The sequence below is a fragment of the Verticillium dahliae genome, genomic scaffold, assembly GCF_000150675.1.
Source record: "Verticillium dahliae VdLs.17 supercont1.8 genomic scaffold, whole genome shotgun sequence".
In the NCBI taxonomy this organism is placed as follows: Eukaryota; Fungi; Ascomycota; class Sordariomycetes; order Glomerellales; family Plectosphaerellaceae; genus Verticillium; species Verticillium dahliae.
In genome coordinates, this window is record NW_009276927.1 from 163,356 (window position 1) to 183,992 (window position 20,637).

The following is a 20,637-nucleotide window of genomic DNA, read 5'->3' on the forward strand; positions in this document are numbered from 1 at the left end:
TGCTCACCTGCATATGTCCGGCTTGAGATTGACACCGACCATCCTCACACAAATGATTTGAGAACCTTCTGTCAGCACACCTACCGACTTCGAAGGAAAGGCATGAAGAAGCTCGGTCTTCTCCTAGCCGTAATCCAGGCAAAGGCCCTTTGCCATGCGTATGGAGTAAGTGTACTAATTGCGGGACACTTGGGTCATGCCTCTGTGTGGCGACTTGAGTTGAACCATAGAGGCGCCTGTCGACTCTTCAGACTGTCGCCTGCAATGCGAGCGACATCACAGGAAGGACGTTCAATCGCGCGGAGAATTCATGCTAGCCAGTCTCGAGTCACATGCGGTAACGATCAAAACGGACGGTGTTGTTTGCTCGTTCTGGTTTCGAGGAAACTGCAGGCTGCCTTCCGCGTTGCCAAGCTGTCCTACGCGCGGCAGACAACCAGCTTGGCTAGTCGGACCAGGTGGGAGCGGGTCATACCTAGGTAGGCATCTCCATCGATGGGCTCGCTGCCCATGACAGAAACGTAACCGATTTTGCTTTTGCCCGGCCTTATCCACCGGAGCCGTGCTGGTGACGCAAGACCTTAAAAGAACAGAATTGATGGCAGTCAGCGTGGCTTATAGATGAGGGAGCCGAAGATCGTTCAGAGCTCACTTTGGATCCCGCGACGGTAAGCTTGATTGGCAGGGCCACAACCAAGAACTCGCTGGGAAGCCGCTGACTTTCGATACAGAGGATTCCAAATGAATGTTCTTGAGATCGTAGAAGTTTCAGGCATCATTCTACCTGCCCAGGCAAGAGGGAGTTTATGGAGGTCCAGATTACTGCATGTATGATTGTGTACGGATACTCAAAAGATCGTGATGGTGGGTTTCCTTTCTTTTACCTTTGTAGATACCCTGTGTGTGTTCTCAACAATGGAGTAAGAGATGGGATGTTTCGGATCTGATGGGCATGGCAGTCTGGACGAGAAGATAAAGATGAAGTTGGCAAGCCACTAGCACGTGAAAAAAGTAGCGGCCCCCACTGAAGTTACAGTGGTAATTGCCTCGCTTAGGTCCCCTATGTCATCACGGTGGGCACGCTCACGCAAGGTCCATTGTTCTCGGACTGATGTTAGCCTCAACGGCAAAGAAATTTGCGTCCTTTAGGGACTTTCGCCCAAATTTTCACCCCCCACTCGCGGATTGCCCAAGGGCATACTTGCGCAACAAGACAGCACTCTACCATCATTGCTTCATCCCGAGGGACGCACCTGACTGATGATGGTTTCGATGGACCATGAGGACTTCTCAGTCAGCAGCCAGAGACACTCTAGGTCGTGGCATCCAACCCAAGGAATAATAGCTACGAAGTCTTGACAGTCAAATGTCCCTGCCATGCGGGAAATTTGCACCTGGTCTGCCTAGCCGCATACTTGTACATCAGAATTGACGGTCTTTGGACTGCACGATCTCAAAAAGGATTCGTTGGGGCAGAGAGAAGCCGCGGCCAAATCGTATTACGCTCATTACTCGAACAGTCGACATGCACGTCTCTGCCAAGCAGTCTGCGAATGGGGGCGAGATCGAGCGGCAAGATCATTCCAGGTGTCTGCTGAGGAGCGTACACATAAGTGTCCGCAAGGATTATGTCTTGTATCTGCCAATCAATGACTTACAAAGTCGGCTGCCTTGGGGGAAACTACAGAATCGATATCACCATGGTACTGAGCGACAGCAACCTACGTCGAGCGACATAGAGGAGAAGGAAGCTGGCGGCGGCTGGGACCCTGGTCGGCTTCCACAGTCCAAATCTCGGTGCTTGCAAGATTATCCGCGTGTCTCATGCGTACTCCCGCCAACCCGGGCTCAACTGACCCTATCACGGAGCCGGGAGACATGTCTCGTCCGAGGCGTACGACATGAGTATGGCAAGTTGCAGACTTGCAGAGCTCGATTTGCTTACCCCTTGGCTCAGCCAAGACCGAGTTTTAAAGCAAAGGGAACACAAAGATTCTCGAGCATTCATGCTGGCCCTTGTGTGGCCTCTTGATGTCTGGCGGGAGATGAGATGCTGTCGGTTTGCATATCAAGGACGACATTGTGTTCGGAAGCAAAGAAAGCAATGCTGCAGTTACGGCCGTGAAATCCCGAAATTCTTGGAGCCGCGGCCATGAACGACGTCTTTATGATCGCGGCCCATAGCAGGCTTGAGTACTAAGCTTGAAGACATACTCTCGCCTGCGCCACCTGGGCATTGCTTGGTGAGGTAAAGTGACTGGTTCTGCCAAGTCAAGGCTATCCGAAAGAGCGGCGCGTCGTGAGAGCATCCGCAGCTTACAAGACATGCTCAAAATTTCTCGAGGGAAGTCATCATCACGGGACAGACCGCACTCTTGGCTTCTGTCCCTTATTCAAAGCAACAGCCAACAGCAAGCATAGTCATCTTTGATGATTGCTTAAGCTTTGCCGTTAGGGACTCGTGTTGATGAGCTATAAGCGTATGGGTTCTCTTCAAGCGTGAACTTGTCGGTGATCAGGCAATAGGTAGTCGAAGGAGCACTTCCTTGTCCAACAAAGGATATCGAGGCACCGGACCTGGAGGAAAAGTCTCAAACTTCCCCGTTGCCGGTCGTTGGCTTCGGTCTTGTCTTCAGATGAGCAGCTGACGCTTTTATTAACATTCTTGTCTACGTCCGATCATGCCCTTGCTTTGTCTCCCGTCAGACAACGAATCCTTCGTCGTTCGCAGCCTTCATGGTGCCAGCACACTTACAAGCGGTTCCGCGACATTCCGCCGTTGCCTACTGAAACCCCCTGGTTGGCGTTCTCACCAAGCCGCATCGTCGGTAGCTCCTCCCCCGTCTTGAACAGCGTCAGCCACATTAGCTCTGGCGACAAGTGAGCATCTTGCGGTACCCGCCTTTCCGGGAGTTCTCCTTCCTCTCGCCTTTTCGACCTATTCTCCACTCGAGTTTTTCCAGTGTACTTACCTTACTCTGTGTGTCCTCGGCCTTCTTCAACCACCTCCTCTCGTCTTCCAAGCGAGCACTTTTCCCTCGAGTCACTCGTACAATCAAAAAGGACAAGTCTGAGGCAACCTAGGTGCTCCCACTAGGCTTGCTCTGGGTCCAGTACCCTTTTTCTATCTTTCCTTCGTCTTTTGCAAGACGTGGTCGTCTTGAACTCCTTCTTCCCCTACTACCTAGCCTGTGTTGACGCTTGGTTCGATCGTCTCACCTGGCGAGAAACCATCTCGCCACTTCTCGTTAACGACAGAACAACTGTTTCCGACGTCCTGGGCACTTCCCCAACCAAACACTGTTACGCACCACGTCCTTCGAGTCGATAACACCCTAGCCACGTCAGTAACCTCCCAACAACAGCAAGACTCTCATCTTGTGACTCGACAAGCAGATCCAGTCTTCAGTCATGGAACCTCTCGAGCACGTCGAGGCCCCTTCGGCCCAGCAGCAAACGCTCTGGGCTCGCATCAAGATCCAGTTTCGCCGCGTCGGGAACATGTTTGACAGAGCCGACAAGCGCATCGGAAAGAGTACCTTTGGACGGATTTTCCGTCTTGAGGATAGCGGCCATGTAAGCTTCTTCCATCTACTTTTCCTCGCGTCTATGGTCACTTGCTTCGGTGTATATGCTGACCCAGACTTTCACAGCCTAAAGAGGTCTCTGGCGCGACTTTTTTCAAGGAGGTTCGAGCAGGATTCACAACCTTTGCCACCATGGCCTACATTATTGCCGTCAATGTAAGTTGGTGCAACAATTACAGACGTCCTTCGTCTCGACTACATCTCCTCTAACACTGATGGATAATTGCTACAGGCTATCATTCTGTCGCAAACTGGGGGCACCTGCCCCTGTGACCAGGATGATCGCCTCTCCTGCGACAGCATTGACTCGTACAAGCAGTGCAAGGAGCGTAAGCCAAACTCTTGGTTCGAGTGGGTGGCATGCGCTTACCTACGACCCTCAGGAGTTCGTCTCGATCTTATCACCGCTACTGCTGCGATTTCAGGCTTATCCAGCTTCCTCTTTGGTTTCATGACCAACCTTCCCGTCGCTCTTGCGTGAGTCTCTTTCTACTCATTCCCTTCTGCAGTCCTATAGTAAGCTTTGGCTAATGCGGGTTAGACCCGGAATGGGCCTGAATGCTTACTTTGCCTTCCAAGTCGTTGGACCCAATGGCTCAGGCCGCATCTCTTACGAGGTAGCGCTTACGGCAGTCTTCGTCGAAGGGCTTATATTCATCGTTCTTGCCTTGACCGGCTTACGTCAATGGCTAGTCAAACTGATCCCGGCGACTATCAAGACCGCCACAGGTGTCGGCATCGGCTTCTTTCTCACAGAGATTGGTCTCTCGTATGCTGCAGGTATCGGTGCCATAACTGGAGGCTTCAAGGCCACCCCTCTGGCCATCGCTGGGTGTCCGATTGAACAGATTAACCCACTCACTCAGATGTGCGACGGTGGCATAATGTCAAGCCCTAAGGTTAGTGACTTAGACCATATGGAGTTGATAAATTGACTGACAACGCTGCAGATGTGGACGGCCGTATTTGCTGGCGGTATCGTCACTGCCTACCTGATGTCCTTTCGGGTCAAATATGCCCTGATTATCGGCATCGCCCTCGTTTCCATCCTGTCGTGGCCGTAAGTATTTCTTTCACCGACGCCTTCAACATATACTAACCAGCTGAAAGTCGCAATACAGATATCACCTACTTCCCTTATACCGAAGACGGCGAGGCACGCTTTGAGTTCTTTAAGCAGATCGTCACGTTCCATCCTATTGAGCACATCCTCAATGTTCTGAACTGGGACATATCGGCAGACAAGACTCACTTTTCTATCGCCCTTTTCACGTTTCTCTACGTCGACATCATTGACGCTACAGCCACTCTCTACTCAATGGTTCGGTTCTGTGGTGTTGTCGACCCCACTGATGGCGACTTTCCCCGTTCGACAATTGCCTACTGCTGCGACGCCATTTGTATCTCCATCGGTGCGCTGTTCGGATGCTCGCCTGTCACAGCTTTTATTGAAAGTGGTGCCGGCATTGCTGAGGGCGGCCGCACAGGACTGACAGCCATGGTCACTGGACTTTGTTTCCTGGTGTCGATATTTTTTGCCCCTATCTTTGCCTCGATTCCCCCCTGGGCTACCGGCTGTACCCTTGTGCTTGTTGGCTGCATGATGATTAGGCAAATCAGTCAGATCAACTGGCGATACATGGGAGACGTTCTTCCGTCTTTTGTCGTTATGACCTTTATTCCCTTTTCCTACAGTGTAGCATATGGCCTCATAGCGTACGTGTAATTCCTTCGTTTCTCTCTCATGAACTAACATCTTTACTCTAGGGGCGTTTTCGTCTACGCGGTACTCAATGGCCTCATCGCACTGACCGTCTATATTAGCGGACGACGCCTGGAGCCTCGTGACTACGACTCGAAGGAATATTGGTCTTGGAAGGGTTATGGTATGGGCAAACCGCCCTGGTTCGTCCGGGCCGTCCGCAGCAAGGGTTGCATTGCAGGCTCCGACGACGCCCCTGACGAGATCGATGAAGTCAGCAAACGGTCCACCATGCAAGAACACGAAAGTGCTTACGGCGACAATCGTGAGGGCGCGGTCTCCCCCAATCGGGCTGTCACCCCTCGCTCAATGCACTGAGACAACGTAAGCAGCAAGCCTGCGGCGGGCACCAAGCTGCAACGAGACGGCCACAGTAACCTTCAGCTCCAAGCTGGAAGCTACAATAATGGCCGATGGACGCCCTCGGTTGACCAGAAACTAATCGGCTCCTGCAATGACTCGGAGTTTGTATTTTTGGGAGCTCAAAGCAGCCCTTGCGAGAGACTCAAAACCTTGTAGATAGACATCTGGTGGCGGTCTGTTGCACGCAATAGCTAGAGCATCTCGAAGTAATGTTGTCAACGAACATTGTCATCATGGTGCAATCCTAGTGTTTATGTGAGAACCCCTGTATCCGGTTCTAAACCTCCAAGAAGGGTGACTGCATGCTCGTAGCTGGTTGATATCGGGCTGTTAGGGCCAACGACAGGATCGATGAGGTTTTTGTCACCGGCGTGCGGTGGACGACGTCAGGAGACTCGAGCGAACAGTCGTGACAGAATGCTGACGGGACCTTATCATTAACTACCTGATTATGTACATTTAATATTCAAGTACCTATGAGCTGAGATAGCACTTGCGAAGCCCACAAAATGAAGTGCAAGGACGGTATGGAAGTGACGCAATTGACGAGGATTAGGCATTTCTAGCCCGCCGTACCTGCTCAAATTCCCAGATCCACCAGAGCTTCTCTCTGGCGCAACACGGTCTGCCTGGACGGTGGATCGCCCTCCAACCTCAATCGCGGACGAATAGCTTTCTCCAAGTCCATACAACATTCGTTCTTGCAGCAAGAAACGCTGAATTTCAACAGCGCGGCTATTTCAGGAAGAAGTAGCGAAGATATCTGCGGCAATCACCTCGACAGCATCACAAGCCTAGGGCATTTCCTTCCCAGCCTCCGACACGATGAGTGGCGGATGGAACACGAGTATGCCACAGTCGTTCGCTTTTCTCCTCCAATATTTCGCTGACATAGTACCTCCTCGCAGTCGAGTCGGACGCCGGCGTCTTCACGTACCTCCTCGAGAACCTCGGTGTCAAAGGGGTGCAGTTCGAGGAGCTTCTTACTCTCTCACCTGACGACCTCGCTCCGCTCCAGCCTGTCTATGGCATCATCTTCCTTTTCCGCTACCCCTCCGAGGGCCTGCCTCCGCGACCCAAAGAGTCCTACGACGAGGACGCCGCCGAACGTCTGTTTTTTGCGCGCCAGACCATTCAGAACGCCTGCGGCACCCAGGCCCTTCTGTCAGTGGTCATGAACAAGAATAATGAAGTCGATATCGGTGATCGCCTGGGCGAGTTCCGCGAATTCGCCATGGCCCTGCCACCCGAGTTCCGCGGAGAGGCCCTGAGCAACTCGGAGCTCATTCGGGAGGTCCACAACAGCTTCGCAAAGAGCAGCCCTTTCGTCGACGAGACGCAGAGGGGCGACGAGGGTGGTGAGGACGCGTTCCACTTTGTCGCCTACTCGTCTATTGGAGGCAAGCTGTACGAGCTTGACGGACTACAGCCAGCGCCCATCTCGCATGGCGACTGCACCCCGGACGAATTTCCCGTCAAGATATCAGGCATCCTGTCAGACCGCGTAGCCACGTATGCGAGCAGTGAGATTCGATTCAACGTCTTGGCCATGGTCAGGGACCCGAGGATCGCAGCGGCAGAGATTGGCGATCAGGAGACGATCGCGCGCGAGTCCGAGAAGAGGCGACAGTGGCAGTGGGAAAATGCCCTGCGCAGGCATAACTTCGTGGGCTTCGCCGGAGAGGTCATGAAGGGGGTTGTTGGCGAGAAGGTCAAGGCGGGTAATGGGGCCTACGAGGCGTGGATCAAAGAGGGCCTGGAGAGAAGGAAACGTGACGAAGACGCCACGAGGTTACGGAGAAGGATGGGCGGCGGAGGCGGAGACGTAGATGAGGAGATGATCGGTTAAGCCGAGTTGTGGAAAGCCAATGGCTCATAGCAATAGCATTGCCTGCATGAGCCCTGTTGACCATGGGAAGGAACTACACCCACGGAGTGATCGTGATGGTCCGCCTGGATATATCTCGACTTTAAGCCATCACTTGAATGTCTGGGAAAACACTGCTTACAATTCCCTTTAACGTTCTTGCCGAGCAAGGTCCAAAGCTTGTCAGTCATGCGCCCAAGACTTTCCTCGTCGAGGCAGCGGGTGTGGAATCAGCATTGGCTTCGGCAAGTCATTTCGGTTGCCAGCACTTAACGGATTGCCCAGGCTTAGAGATTCGCGATTACTCGTAAGCTCTCTTCGCGATTATTATCCCACAATACTACCACTGTATCATTGATCGCGCCAAGGAAAAACCTAATGCCCTGAAATCACTCGATTCAAGATACCTAGATACTTTCGGGCAGCCCACGACAGACGTGCTGCATGATACGCGATGGAGAGCTGCAAGGGGCATGTATCCCACGTCTTGGGTTAATGGTCAATGCGCTTGAGCTCCATGGTTTCCCCAGGGAAACGGCAATTGAAGAAGCGAAGTGCGACATGGGAGATCTGATGAATTCCAACGCTGGAGTCTCCACCAGACGACAAACACCATCATCCACAATGTTTGGAACAGCGTTCAGAAGTACGGAACATGGCTGGAACGGGACGAGTGATAGTGATGTTCTGGTGAGAGTCTAGGACCTTCCGACCTCGACCAACACGATGAGACAGCCAGCGGTGGGCTGGTGTCCGCCGCAGGCATTTGTGAGACTCGTTCGCAGCTGCATTGTGTCCATGCCGCCGCCCAGGTCGCCATGTGCCGTCTATCCTCCCGTGTCGCAAACCAGCCAGCCGCATACCGACATGTTCATCGTCGTGCGTCGCCTACCGTTCGCCAGTGCCCGCCAATGACCACAGGGAGAAATGCCGGCAACAACGTGCGATAAGCTGACCGGCGGTGAGATGCTGTTTTTGGGATGGGCAGTTGGTCAAGCTCGCCTTGTTGTCGCAGAGAAAACAACAGAGGAATGAAGGCGGGCTGTATCTTCTCGCAATACACGTGATCGCCCAACCTCCACTCTCGAGGTCTAGCAGGATTGGTGCAAGTATCAAGTGGCCTTGATGGCTCATTCCAAGTCTTGCCGTCGTTCCCCTCCTTCCAACCCCGTCCTCTCTGGCTCAGTCGATCACCCACGCACACACACTCCGGCCCTCCGACCCTCCGACCCCCCGTCTCACATGTGCCCATCATCACTACCTCTCGGATGGCCGCGAATACGGACTCGTCGCCATACGCCGAGCCACATGGTGGCAACGCCCTTCCACGCGTGTAGGCGCTCACAAGGCCCCCAGATGCCTTGAAGCGGTCTCCTGGTGCTGCGATTCTTACCAAAACAGCATAAACAGGGTTGGGTAAGCTGAGACGGGGTGGCAGCCACTACCGATTGCCAAGACGGGCACCTGATCAGCAGATCAGCTTTTCTCCCGCAAACCCCGTCCAACTTGGCCCTTGATGGTATGGTGTATCACTCGAAAATGACGGCAGAGCCCAGTTGGGAACCCACCAGATCGTCCCAAATCAAGGTGCAGCAGCCGCTAATCGGACCCATCATTGAAGCAACGCCGCCATTTGCGAAGGGGATCCTCTCCCCAAGACCCAAGCAACCAAGACACTCTAGACAAGCGCATCAGGCGTCTCCCATGCCGCCATATCGTGCACTACCGCCCCGCCCGCTCGACGCGTGGTTGGAGCATCGGGCAGCGAGAGGGGGACGTACATGTTGAGGCTGTCGACACTGGGGAGCCTCGATGCAAGGTCGAGTGCCTTGCATGGTGCGTCCCAAAACCGCTCGTGCCCACCACTGGCTTGCCGTCTTGCGTCTGGCATTGCGTCTGGCATTGCGTCTCCTCTTGCGTGCTTCTGTCGCGACATGTTTCTCCTCCCCTTCTCAGCCGGGTCTTTCCTCTTGTCTCTCTCGCTCTCGCGTGTCGGTCAGTCACCGCACACCACTTGACAAGTCAAGTGTGGACATCCTTTTGGTTGAAGCTCCAGCATGTTGCTCAGCCCGGGGCGGGTGACCGCCTTTCCACTTTCTCTTGTCATTCGAGTCTCTCGCCAGGCAAAACCAGGCAGCCTATCGCTTCACCTTGCCCAGCGTGACTGAGCTCCCCCTCTGATGGAGGTGTGCCCAACCGCCTCAGAAATGGGTGTGCCGCATTTCACTTTTCATATCCTGATGACTCCGCCCTAACCCCCCTCGTGTCTGGAGTTGGTCGGCATGTTGGATCTCACTTCTATAAGACTCCCACGCTCAGCTGCGCCCTCGTTTTCAGCTCCTCGGTTGGCTCACCCATTTTCATCACGTCGTACAACCAGGCTGCACCAATCGTGTTCCCCTCCCACTCCCCCCTTTTACATCACCCAGCTCGCTCTTGGAGCCGGTCACGCCGACCAAGGCCCCCCCCCTAGATGTTCTGTTATCCTATTGGCGATATTCCTGCAGGCACTCACTTCCCCGGATCATATATCAAAGCTAGCTTCCCACGGCCACTGTCCATCATCCCTTCTCGGCCACGCTCAACCTTCATCACCAACATGTCTTCACACTTTCAGGCCAAGCCACGGTGGGATGCCTGGCCACCAACCCAGGTGCGCCTCACGCCCTCTACGCCCAAGGACTACCCATCCCTGGACGATATAAACGAGGACCCTCTCAACTACTTTCTCACACCTCCCACCGACTTTGAGGACGCCAGCGGTGACATCGACATGTTTGACTTTGACGCCGGTATTGAGAGTCCGCACTCGTCGCACGACATAGTCCGCAGCGTCAGCCCTTCCAGCCTCGAAGGCCTCAGCAAGCCGGGCTCCCCACCGGTTCCTGATCTCTCTGATCTGGCCACACCCGACACGGACGACGAAGAGGAGAGTTACATGCGCTTCGCGCCCCACCACTTTGGTCTCCCATCTACCCTGCGAGACTTCATGATGGACAGCGAGAGGTCCAAGCAAAGCCAAGTCTCAAACTCTCCCTCGTCGCCCCTTGACGCCCCGAGGGGACGTTCTCGTGGCTCGAGGCCAGTAGGCCGCGGCCGACAGCCCAGCTTTGCCACGCGCCGCCGCTCACAGCAGGTCTGGCGTGAGCCCAGCCCCGACGTCTGGTCAATCGAGGAGGAGACAGAAGAGGCCATGAGCGAGCTCGGAAGCACCGTGGCCGCGGACAGCGACGCCGGAGAGGTGCTCGCCTCGGCGATGAAGAAGGACCGGACTCGGCCGGTAGACATACAGGCTGCGAAGCCGACGAAGAAGGTCAGGTTTGTCCTGCCTGCGGAGGAGATCTAATGGGAGAACGGGCAGTACAACAAGGCCGCGCTTCAGATTTCTTTTTTCCTTCTTTGCATGTTGGGGGGGGGGGGGGGTTCTCATTGCTTCCATTTGGCTTCATCTTCCTCTTTAACTACAGTAGGTAGTTTGCATGGACTTTGCGGGATGCATCAGGGGCGTTCAGGTTGAAGGAACATTTTTCCTACACCACTTCGATGGTTTCTGGGGGCAGGATTGGATGCCTCGAGATTGGTCTTTCGTCACCTAGTATCACGTACAGCGAGATGTGCCGGCATGCAGTATACACGGCGTTGGCATGCCAGCCAGAGCGATTCTGGAAATCACAACCACAGTTATCATAAAACCACTTGCTGCGTGTCCTTTTGTGAATCTGCCATGGTGAGGCTGCCTCCTGTGCGAACAGCCTCGCTGCCTATAGTGAGGACACCGACCGACTGCCTTCTGTGACTCCTTCGGTTGCCTGCCAGGCAGAGGCGCTCACCCCGTTTGCCCGTTGCTCGTCAATCGGTATTACTCAGGGTTCGCCACCGGGAAGAGGGTGGCTCAGTGAGACAAGGCAGTCATTCCGCAGAGTGGAAATGCCATGGCCGTTGTGCCCGTTCTGCGCCATACGAGGCTCAGCAGGTTCTGTGAATTCCCATCTGATGGCATCGAGATCTGGTATCACGCCTGCAGGTCCCGATGTCTGGGAGTTCCAGGGATGCGGCCTGGCGTGGGATGGGTGGTGACTTGAAGTTCAGGGCTCGTGTGATCAGCCTCGTAATTTCTGTTCCGGGGAATGAGACGAGCTGGCAAAAACAGGGCACAGGGGCTTTGGGGGCTGTCACGGGGTGTGGAAGAAGGGGGGGGCGGAAGGTAAAGTAGATGTGGTGCTCACCGAGGGGCCGTAGTCTCGGTCAAGGTGAACGCACGGCGAAATCTGGATACTGCGGGGCCGGTTACTTGGAGTGACTGAGGCGAGCGTTAAAGATTATGGGTTGCATTTCGGATCTGTGTATATAGCGTACTAGCTGATGCTAACGAACTGCTACGGTCTCATACACGTACAAGCACTCAAATAACGTGTGCTGCGCTTTCACTGTTGGCGACTCTGCTGCCTTGCGTCAATATAGAGGTATGACGTCCATGATGATGTGTACTTGGCTCATTTGTCGAGCTGTTGTCGACTTCGAAAAGCGCATGTTTGACTTTGGAGAGTCCTCTTCATAGATCCGGCCCTTTGGTATCTGCTGAACGCGCTATGGGCGTGCCGAGCAAGGGTGAGTATGCTGCACCCTATCAGAAAGATCAGCCAGCGCTAACGGGGTCTTGCGAGCAAGGCATCCAAGTCAACGGTAATTATTCAGCGCAACGAAGCCTGCTCTTTGGATACGCTTATATACTACGATACTACCATGCACGCTGAAGCTGCGTCAAAGCCGGCACATCGCCCTCTGCTTGGTCTTTAGAGTTGCCGACGGCCTAGAATCCTGATTTTCGGAGACCAGGCCAGCCGATGGTATAGGCGAGCCAGCTATGTCTCGTAGCGGGCGTGTGGTATTCTTCCCTGCCTTGAGACAAATGCGAAAGCATGCAGCATGTCAGACCCGACGGGTCCTGATGACTCGGACCTCGTAAAACGATCTCCAAGGCACGCGCGGTTCTAGTCTATTGCTGACACTGCCATCCCACGGCAGCTTTGCGTTCAGGATGATTAGCAGGACTGGTTGACTGAGTGTTGCAGCCTGCTGGCATGCTGCTGGCGCGTCGGTTTGGATGTAGCGCAATACAGTGATACGCAATGTTGATGATGGAACAGAGCCGAGATATGGCAAACTTGGACGAGTAAGACAACATTAGGATCGATCTCATCATTTCTGAATGTTATTTTTTGCTGTGATGGCTGTTACTGGACCATCGCCTCGTGTCCACGCCAGACAAAGAAGAAGATAAAGTCACGGCCGATTGGGCCGGGCCTTCCAGATGCACCGAAGATCAAGGCATTGTTGGCCCACCTGGTGGGCCTCCAGCGCCTGATTCGCCGTGGAACGACCCCTGTGCCTGTCATGGAGGGGCACTTTCGGGGGGGTAGGTCCCCACCAGAAGTCCAATGTTTACGCCCAAGCTCGGTTGTCACTGCCTATTGGCTGGTGCCCCGGCGACGACGACACGACGATGCAGAACTGAGGCAGAGCCGGAGCAGGAGCAGGAGCAGGAGCAGGAGCAGGAGCCAAGAGCAACAGGAGCTGGAGGGTAGCAGCAGCCTCGAGGGCAGGCGCAATGAAGTTGACCGGACCGTGAGGACGCAATCTCATGCAAGTCAACCCACCAGCGAGCCTTCTTCCTTGGAAGGGTCTTGCACTTCCATTTGTCTCGTTCATGTAGCAAAAGCAATCGGCTTGCCTTGTCAGCCAAACCTGTCCGCGTCGCCCGGCCGATCTGACCTGGCATCCCTTCTTTCTTCATTCCCCCTCCCCCGAAGACTGCTGCTGCTCATCCGTCATCTGGCCCGTCATCTGGCGATCGCACAGGACCCCAGACCAACACCTATAACTCCCGTAACTATCGCCCTGTGCGCCGCCCGTGGCACGCAAAGAACATCGTGCACTAGCCACTGCACGGCAGCATGCCGCTCAGATAACAATAGGTACGCCATCAGACGCATTCCGGCTCCCATTTCTCGGGTCTCTGTGTCCCCGGACGCTGCGACGCTGAAGGCCTTCTCCATTGTCCATCCGCGATAAAGTGTAAACGCACGAATGCGACTGACGTCAATGAACCCATCCAGACCATGTCTTCCACCCTCCCAGACGAGCAAGACTCGCTCGAGTCCACCTCACCTGCTACCCCGCGCAAGCCACCTCCTGCCGGGAACGACGAACATGATACTGCCACACCAAAGACTCCCGCCGCTGCTCGGGCGGCGGCGACCCCTCGGAGCGCTCCCGCCGCCGCTCGCGCGCGTGCCCTGAGCAATCGGAAGACGATGCAGGAGCCACCGACCTTGCTCGCCGACTTTCTTCTTGGCCGTCCCTCTCCCCAGCGCAAAGCTGCTGAGCGATCACGCCAGCGTCGCCAGAGCCTCGATGCCGTCAAGGCTGAGATGCGCCAGTCAAGTGTGCGCAAACTCCAACAACCTGGCGGCGTTCGCGACCGGGTCAAACAATGGCAGAAGACCAACGCCACCGCCATGGTCGCCGGCGACCCCGCGGCTACCCCCAGTGAGCCGACCGAGATTGCAAGTTTTCCCGACGAAGCCGAAAGCGTCAATGAAGACGACCGCGTACGCATCAAGACGAGGCAAAAGAAAAAGCCGGCGAAACCGATTGTGCACAACGATGCTGGGGCTACTAGTGCCAACGACGACAAGTCTGCAGATCGAGACCCGGGGTCGAAACGCTCGCGATCCAAAGGCCCGCCGAAAAGAGTCGTCAGCGATACGAATTGGATGGCCAAGAAGAACAAGAAAAACAGTCCACCACGGGCAAAATCACCACCGAAGGCCAAGCTGGCAAGTCCCAGCCCCGGCCCTATGCCGCTCCCCAAGGGCTTCTTACTGCGACCGTCCGTCAACCCGCCTGTATCCAAGAAGATCAAGGACTGGGCGGCAAAGGTTGAACTCCCAGCGTCACCACCTCCATCCGAGCACCGCAGGTCCAAGTCTAGGGGAGCCACCACAGATGGCGAGGGCGGGGACAATATCTCCAGAAGCTCATCCCGGCCGCCACCCTTAGACGATGACGGAATTCGTGTAAGACCGTTGAGGACGAAGATTTTGGAGGACGATGGAATACGCGTCAAGCCCTTACGGACACCTGTACGAGACGATGGCATTAGGGTCAAGCCGACTCGCGACACACCAGAAGCAGGCGGCTCATCTCACGTTTCATCGTCTCACTTATCGGCCGGCCGACCATCATCAAGCTCTCAGTGTAAGCCTTCGCCGACGCGAGACGACATTGTTGTCATGGATGAAGACGAGTCAGAGTGTATAGAAGTCATCGAAGAACCCGATTCCTGTCCAGACACACCAACAAGGAAACCTTCTGGAGAACGGCCCCGGAGAGTGAGCCGGAGACGAACACCACCGAAAAGACGAAACGACACGATACGAGATGATCAGTCGTGGATCAGCACTGACGATTCTGCCATTCGGGCCGGCATGGACTCGGATCTTGGCTCCAGTGATCTCACCAGTGCAGCTGGAGCCAAGTCCCTCGCAGACATCCCCGTTGGCTTCTCCGCTTTCAGTGAACTCGACCTGCCCAGTGGGAAGGGCAAGCGTCCCAAAGCGCAGCATAACCCTAGTTTCAAGGCTGTCCCCAATGTCTTCAAGAAAGTGGTGACAGAAGGCAAGAAGATTCTCCACGAAGCCAAGGAGCCTCCCAAACCCATCGTAGCGAATAAGCCTCCTAGTATCGAGAAGTGGCTGAGCAAGACTGTCGATCCTTTTGTTGAGGATGCAGACGGTAAAGGTTTGAAACATGTCGAGAAAATTTCAATCTCAAAGGAGCATTTGCGAGACACCGCGACCAGGAGACGATCTTCGGGAGAGAACAGGAGAAGAAAGTCATCGCCTCCTCCCAAGACGGAGCTCACCCAACTCACTGAGCTTACTGAAAGCACAGGGTTGACCGAGTCAACAGGGCTCACAGAGTCGACTGGGTTCACCGAATCAACAGGCTACACAGGCACGACGACCTCGACCGAGAACGACGAGAACAAAGAGCCTCGTCCGGAATCCGACGAAAAGAAAGCTCACAGTCCTGCTACGACGCCTACGTCGGCAGGTCTCAGACGACGAGCTGCTACGCGAGCCACGTCATCACCTCTCAAACCCGCAGGCAAGAAGCCGTTCAGAGAAGTGCTCAAAGAGGCCTTCCGGGGGGAGTCTGGTGCTCACTTTTTCACGCCCAAAGTCTACCCCAGCTGCGAGAGGGAACCTGAGCCGGACTATGACAGCTACGATGACGATGACTACTCGAGTCGATATGATGATCGCCGCAGACGGTCCGGTTCTAGTGGAAGCTGGACCGATGAGCCCTCATCTGTCGGCGACGGTAAGGCACAATCTATGCAGGGTCCCCGGCGGCGGCCCCCTACAAATGGTGTACATGAGCTTTCCACAATCGTAGGCTCCGTTGAGGGCTACAGCAGTCAGGAGTCAGACTTGACTTCCATCGTTTCCGACACGACTGTGACACAATCCACTGCCCTTACGAAGGACACGGCGGTCTCGCGGCAGAGGAGCCACACGTCCGGAACAAGCCTTAAGCGGAGACTGACCAAGCATTCCGACCTGGTGTCAGTGCTCTCGCTGCCCGATGACAGTCATGTGCCTGGAGGAGTGCTCAACACGCGATCCCGCCCGAGCTTGAGGAAAGGCAAAAGCCACACCGACTCAGTGATATCCGTCACGGTGGGCGACCTCATGCAGGAATTCATCGATGACGAGAATCTGTACCAACGAGAGCTGAAGACGCTCGTCGACGGCGTCATCCCAGTCCTGTTGACGACTGTACTAAAAGGCGACCGCAACAGCACCTCGGGGCTCTTCGGCCCGGGGTCGCCTGGCACGAAATCGACCGGACTTTCAAAAGCAGTCGTCAACATGGGCATCGCCTTGGAGAAAATGAAAAATGCCCATAGGAAGGCCTCTCATTCCGACATTGACCGCCTCGTGTCATGGATGCAAGCAGCCGCCCCAATTTATGACAGCTACCTCGATGCCTGGCGGCTTGGTTTCCAAGACCTCATCGTCAACCTTCTGCCTGCGGCTGGTCGCCTGGATGACGAGGATTCGCTTATCGGAGCCTTGCCGCGCAATGACGAAGGAGACGTGATCAACGAGAACGGAGAGAGGATTGACGTTGCGCATCTGTTGAAGCGGCCAGTGCTCCGTATCAAATTGCTCACAAGCTGGGCCAAGGTATGTGAGGAGATGTGCGCCAAAGAGGTCATCGCTGACAAGTGAAGGGTGCGCACACGCTGCTTTCGAACAACGACACGCTGGCTCTCGTGGGTGACTATGAAGTGCTGCAAGAAAAGGCTCGCCGCCGCCAGAAGGAAGAGTTGGCTCGCGTGACCGACGAAGACGCCTACAACACCGACACATCCAGGACAAGAGATCTTAGGACACTGGCACCCCTGGGCTCTATCAAGATTGACCCCACGAAGCAAGTCAGCGCCAAAGACCTCTTCTCCCTCAATTTGATCCACTCCAATGGCCAGCGGCTGGAGTGCCGAGTCGAGTTGGTACACAGAGATAACCCTTCCCGTCCGAACGACCAAGGAGACCTGCTCATCCGCGAAACTGGAGGCAGTCGCCAGACATGGCTTCTATTTCCTCCGGCACCAGAGTCTGCCGTGTCAGCTCGTAGGGGAGAAAACGATCTCGAGCTCGTAATCATGATTTCGGGTACCCACAATGGCAAAGCGTGGTACGAACTTCTGACATTGATGACCGATGACGAAGAGCAGGTTGACGACTGGCTCGACATTCTCGGCTCCACGCCTCTACCGCCGTTGTCCCGGGCGCCGATCATAATACAGGACTCGCTCCCCTCTACTTCCTCCCCCCGCACAAAGGCAACGGATGTACCTGTTGGCGGCCGATTGCGCGCCAGCGTTCCTCCCTCTCCAACCCGAGGGTCAGCGTCCCCCGAGCCTTCAACACCGGCGAAGCGACCAACACCGAGCAGATACCATTCCCGAGCTGCCAGCCTTCCAACCACTCCCATCACGGCCTCAGCGCCTGCTCTCCAGAACACCTCTCCAGACAGGACTCCTACTCAACAGTCCTACAACACTGCTCACGTCGAAAATGACCGCAGCCGCCCTCTTAAAGAAAGCATGCGCCCTGGGAACTTGTCGCTTGATGATGCGACTGCTTCTGATGTGTCCAGCGACGCTACTACCTATCGGGAAGACGGCGCTCCGCCCCCGCCGGTGCATCGCGAATTCTCCAAGTCGCCGGCCCCAGAGATCACCCTAGAGAGTTCTCGTATCAAGCGGCGGACTTCGTCTCCACTCAAACACGAATACCTGCCATCGGATCACTCTTCTGTGACCGACGACTCTTTCACAGAAAGCTCGGATGATGACTACTCAGACGACGACTCCGAAGATGGCACTGAGGTACCCGAGACAGAGCTTGGTGTCAGTATCAAGGATTCTATACCCCTTCCCGCGCCAGGACACCTTTTGGAAGGATCCATGGTATCGGAGTCTCTGTGTAGCGTGACCCCCTCCAGCTCGGCGTCTCAGGCCGGCCTACCAAGACGCAATTCCGGCACCCCTGACACCTTCACCAAGTACATCGCAACACTCTCTTACTGGTCCGACAAGAAGGGCGTATGGAAAGACATATCTGGCGAGCCGTGCTCCGTCATTGTAGGCCCCGGGATCATTGAGGCATACAGCCTCGTCATCGATCAAACAAACGCCGCTGAGGAACAGTCCAAGCCCCTCGTCGCCCTTGACCTCACTCCTCTGGTGCTGCTCCGTCAGTCCACAGTCCTTGATCTTGAGATCCGTTCAGCCGTGCAAGAGCACTGCCAACACCAAAACCTTGGAGGTGGCAATTTCCGCTTCCGCTGCACCTCCAGCACCGAGTGTTATAACCTTTACATGGCGGTTCACCACGCTCGCCTCAACAACCAAAAGTTCATTCAACTTGAGAACGATGCGCGGTTCAAGAACTTTGGCGAGAGGCAGGCTCCCGTTGAGCGTGACGACGACGGCAGTAGCCGGCGCCGTAGCTGGTTCGGTAGGAAGAACAGCTATCGTGCGTCGACCCGCGCGCCTTCGCAATCTCAGGAGGGCGGCAGCATCGCGCCGTCGTCGAGCATCTCGGCCGCCAGCTTCCTCAAGCGTCTCACTGGCGGCGGCAACCTCTCCTTCAATATCGCCCGATCCTCCGTCGACAAGAACTCACAGTACGGCAACAACAGCATCTACGCTTCTGAGTCGGGTTCCTCCGGCGGCGCTGCCTCTCCTCGGGCACCATCTCTATACTCGTCAGCACGAACAACCAACGGACAACCACTGTCGGCAGACAACATTCGCATCCGCCTTCATCTTCTCGTCACAGCGACCAAGTGGGAAGACTACGGTAACTGCAGCCTTCAAATTAGGCGACCGCCTCCAGGTTGGCACCAGGAACTCCGTGCCAACCACGGCCTCGAGAAGCGCATCACAGTCACCACGTTGCCGAGGAAGGACTCGGAGACGCCCCGGATCATCCTCGACGCCGTATTGGGCTCAGGGTGTTTCACGCCAATGGGGTCTCGCGGTATCATCTGTGGTATCTGGGAGGAGCTGCGCACAGCAACCGGCGAGGTTGGCATCGCGCCCGCGACAGGCGGCGCGGCGGGAAGCATCAAAAAGTGGTGTTTGCAGTGCGCAAGCGTCGGTGAAGCGCAATGGGTGTTGAGGCTTGTACACCAGGAGGTTATGCGGGCGTAATCTTGCCCATATTTCCTTGACTCTTTCTCCCTTTCCCCTGATACCAAGCCTGTTGTTCCCAGTTTTTGTTCACTTGTTTCAGCGAAGGATACCACGGGGTGTTTTCCTCTTTTGTACGACGTCTTGTTTCCATTTTCTTTGCCCCCTTTTTTTCTTTGTATTGTCTGGAGCGTTCGATACCAGGTTCGAGGTGATCAAAACCGACACCTAATAGCATTAGCATTGGCAGCGGCGCAGGAGGATTATTGCTAGCGGCGACCGCTTGGTCAAGCTGCCCGGGAGATGGCGGGTTGGAGGCATAGGAAGGACAGCCGAATTGTACATGTACACCTGGTCATCGGCTCACTGAAAATGGACGATGATTTAAAATTAAGCAAACACTTGTTCAACTGTGCCATGTTACATCTAGAATTCAGTAGCGCTGCATCGTCGCAGGGCTCTAAGATCGCTACTTGGGTATCTCTGTTATACAGGTTTCACTCCGTCGGCCTCGGCCTCGTCGCGACCAGGATACTCGGCAAGGTAGCCCTGCAACTTCCACAGCAGAAGCTGCGCCGGGATGGTCCGGCGTTTGCCGAGCACGAGAAGGGCGTTGTCGGCGAAGACGGGCTCGGCCCGCAACCGCGCGAGGTGGTCGTCGCCGAGAAGCCGGCGCAGGTCGTGGACGGGCATCTTGCCGTCGTACTTGGCGCCCTCAATGTCGAGCGTCGCCCAGGGGCCGGGCGTCGCGGCCGTGTCAGGGGAAGCGGCCTCGCCGGGCGACCACAGGACGCAGCCGCGGTGGGGCATGTCCCTGTTGATCTGGGCCCAGGACGCGCAGGGGCGCAGGTAGCCGCGGGCGGGGGCGGCGTCGAGACGGGCGAGGCGGAGCAGGGCGTCGACGGCGCGGGCGCGCAGCAGGTCGAGGACGAGGCGGTGCATGTGTGGCGGCCAGACGAGGCGCGGCAGCAGGCCGGAGCGGGCGAGGTGGGCGCGGCGGGCGAGCATGGTGATGTGCTTGCCGCTGAGGGTCGAGACGCGGCGGGGGCTGCCGAGGAGCGCGAGGACGTCGTGGCGGGCGAGGACGTAGCCTACGGGGGCCGAGGGGCGGCCGGCGGGCCGAGGGGCGTCGTCGGTCGGGGGACGGCCCTCTCGAGAGGAGGACTCTTGGCCAGGGGCCGGTGGCGACGGCGGCGTGTTTGGCGCGGCGGCGTTGGTGGTTCGGTCGCCGGGCACAAAGCAGGGCTGGCCTGTCTCGGGGTTCGTGACGGCCTCGAAGTCCTGG

General features: G+C 55.9%; 5 protein-coding genes across 5 annotated transcripts; 4 read left to right on the forward strand and 1 right to left on the reverse strand.

The window, feature by feature from the left end:
- Positions 1–3,411: 3,411 nt before the first annotated feature.
- VDAG_04613 (inner membrane protein yieG) lies at positions 3,412–5,667 on the forward strand (the record flags this gene model as incomplete). The annotated part of the gene is made up of 7 exons (XM_009654217.1): positions 3,412–3,576; positions 3,820–3,916; positions 3,971–4,064; positions 4,129–4,486; positions 4,538–4,647; positions 4,698–5,303; positions 5,355–5,667. 7 exons carry the CDS (start codon positions 3,412–3,414, stop codon positions 5,665–5,667), a joined length of 1,743 nt encoding a protein of 580 aa, XP_009652512.1.
- An 870-nt stretch (positions 5,668–6,537) lies between these two features.
- VDAG_04614 (ubiquitin carboxyl-terminal hydrolase) lies at positions 6,538–7,561 on the forward strand (the record flags this gene model as incomplete). Its single annotated transcript, XM_009654218.1, has 2 exons — positions 6,538–6,559; positions 6,621–7,561. The coding sequence occupies 2 exons, from the start codon at positions 6,538–6,540 to the stop codon at positions 7,559–7,561; spliced, it is 963 nt and encodes a 320-aa protein (XP_009652513.1).
- Positions 7,562–10,178: 2,617 nt separating this feature from the next.
- On the forward strand, positions 10,179–11,266 carry VDAG_04615 (uncharacterized protein; the record flags this gene model as incomplete). The annotated part of the gene is made up of 1 exon (XM_009654219.1): positions 10,179–11,266. The coding sequence occupies one exon, from the start codon at positions 10,179–10,181 to the stop codon at positions 10,923–10,925; it is 747 nt and encodes a 248-aa protein (XP_009652514.1). The 3' UTR covers positions 10,926–11,266.
- A 2,432-nt stretch (positions 11,267–13,698) lies between these two features.
- Positions 13,699–19,373, forward strand: VDAG_04616 (uncharacterized protein; the record flags this gene model as incomplete). Its single annotated transcript, XM_009654220.1, has 2 exons — positions 13,699–16,836; positions 16,884–19,373. 2 exons carry the CDS (start codon positions 13,699–13,701, stop codon positions 19,371–19,373), a joined length of 5,628 nt encoding a protein of 1,875 aa, XP_009652515.1.
- Positions 19,374–19,838: 465 nt separating this feature from the next.
- On the reverse strand, positions 19,839–20,360 carry VDAG_04617 (uncharacterized protein; the record flags this gene model as incomplete). The annotated part of the gene is made up of 1 exon (XM_009654221.1): positions 19,839–20,360. One exon carries the CDS (start codon positions 20,358–20,360, stop codon positions 19,839–19,841), a length of 522 nt encoding a protein of 173 aa, XP_009652516.1.
- Between the last annotated feature and the right edge of the window lie 277 nt (positions 20,361–20,637).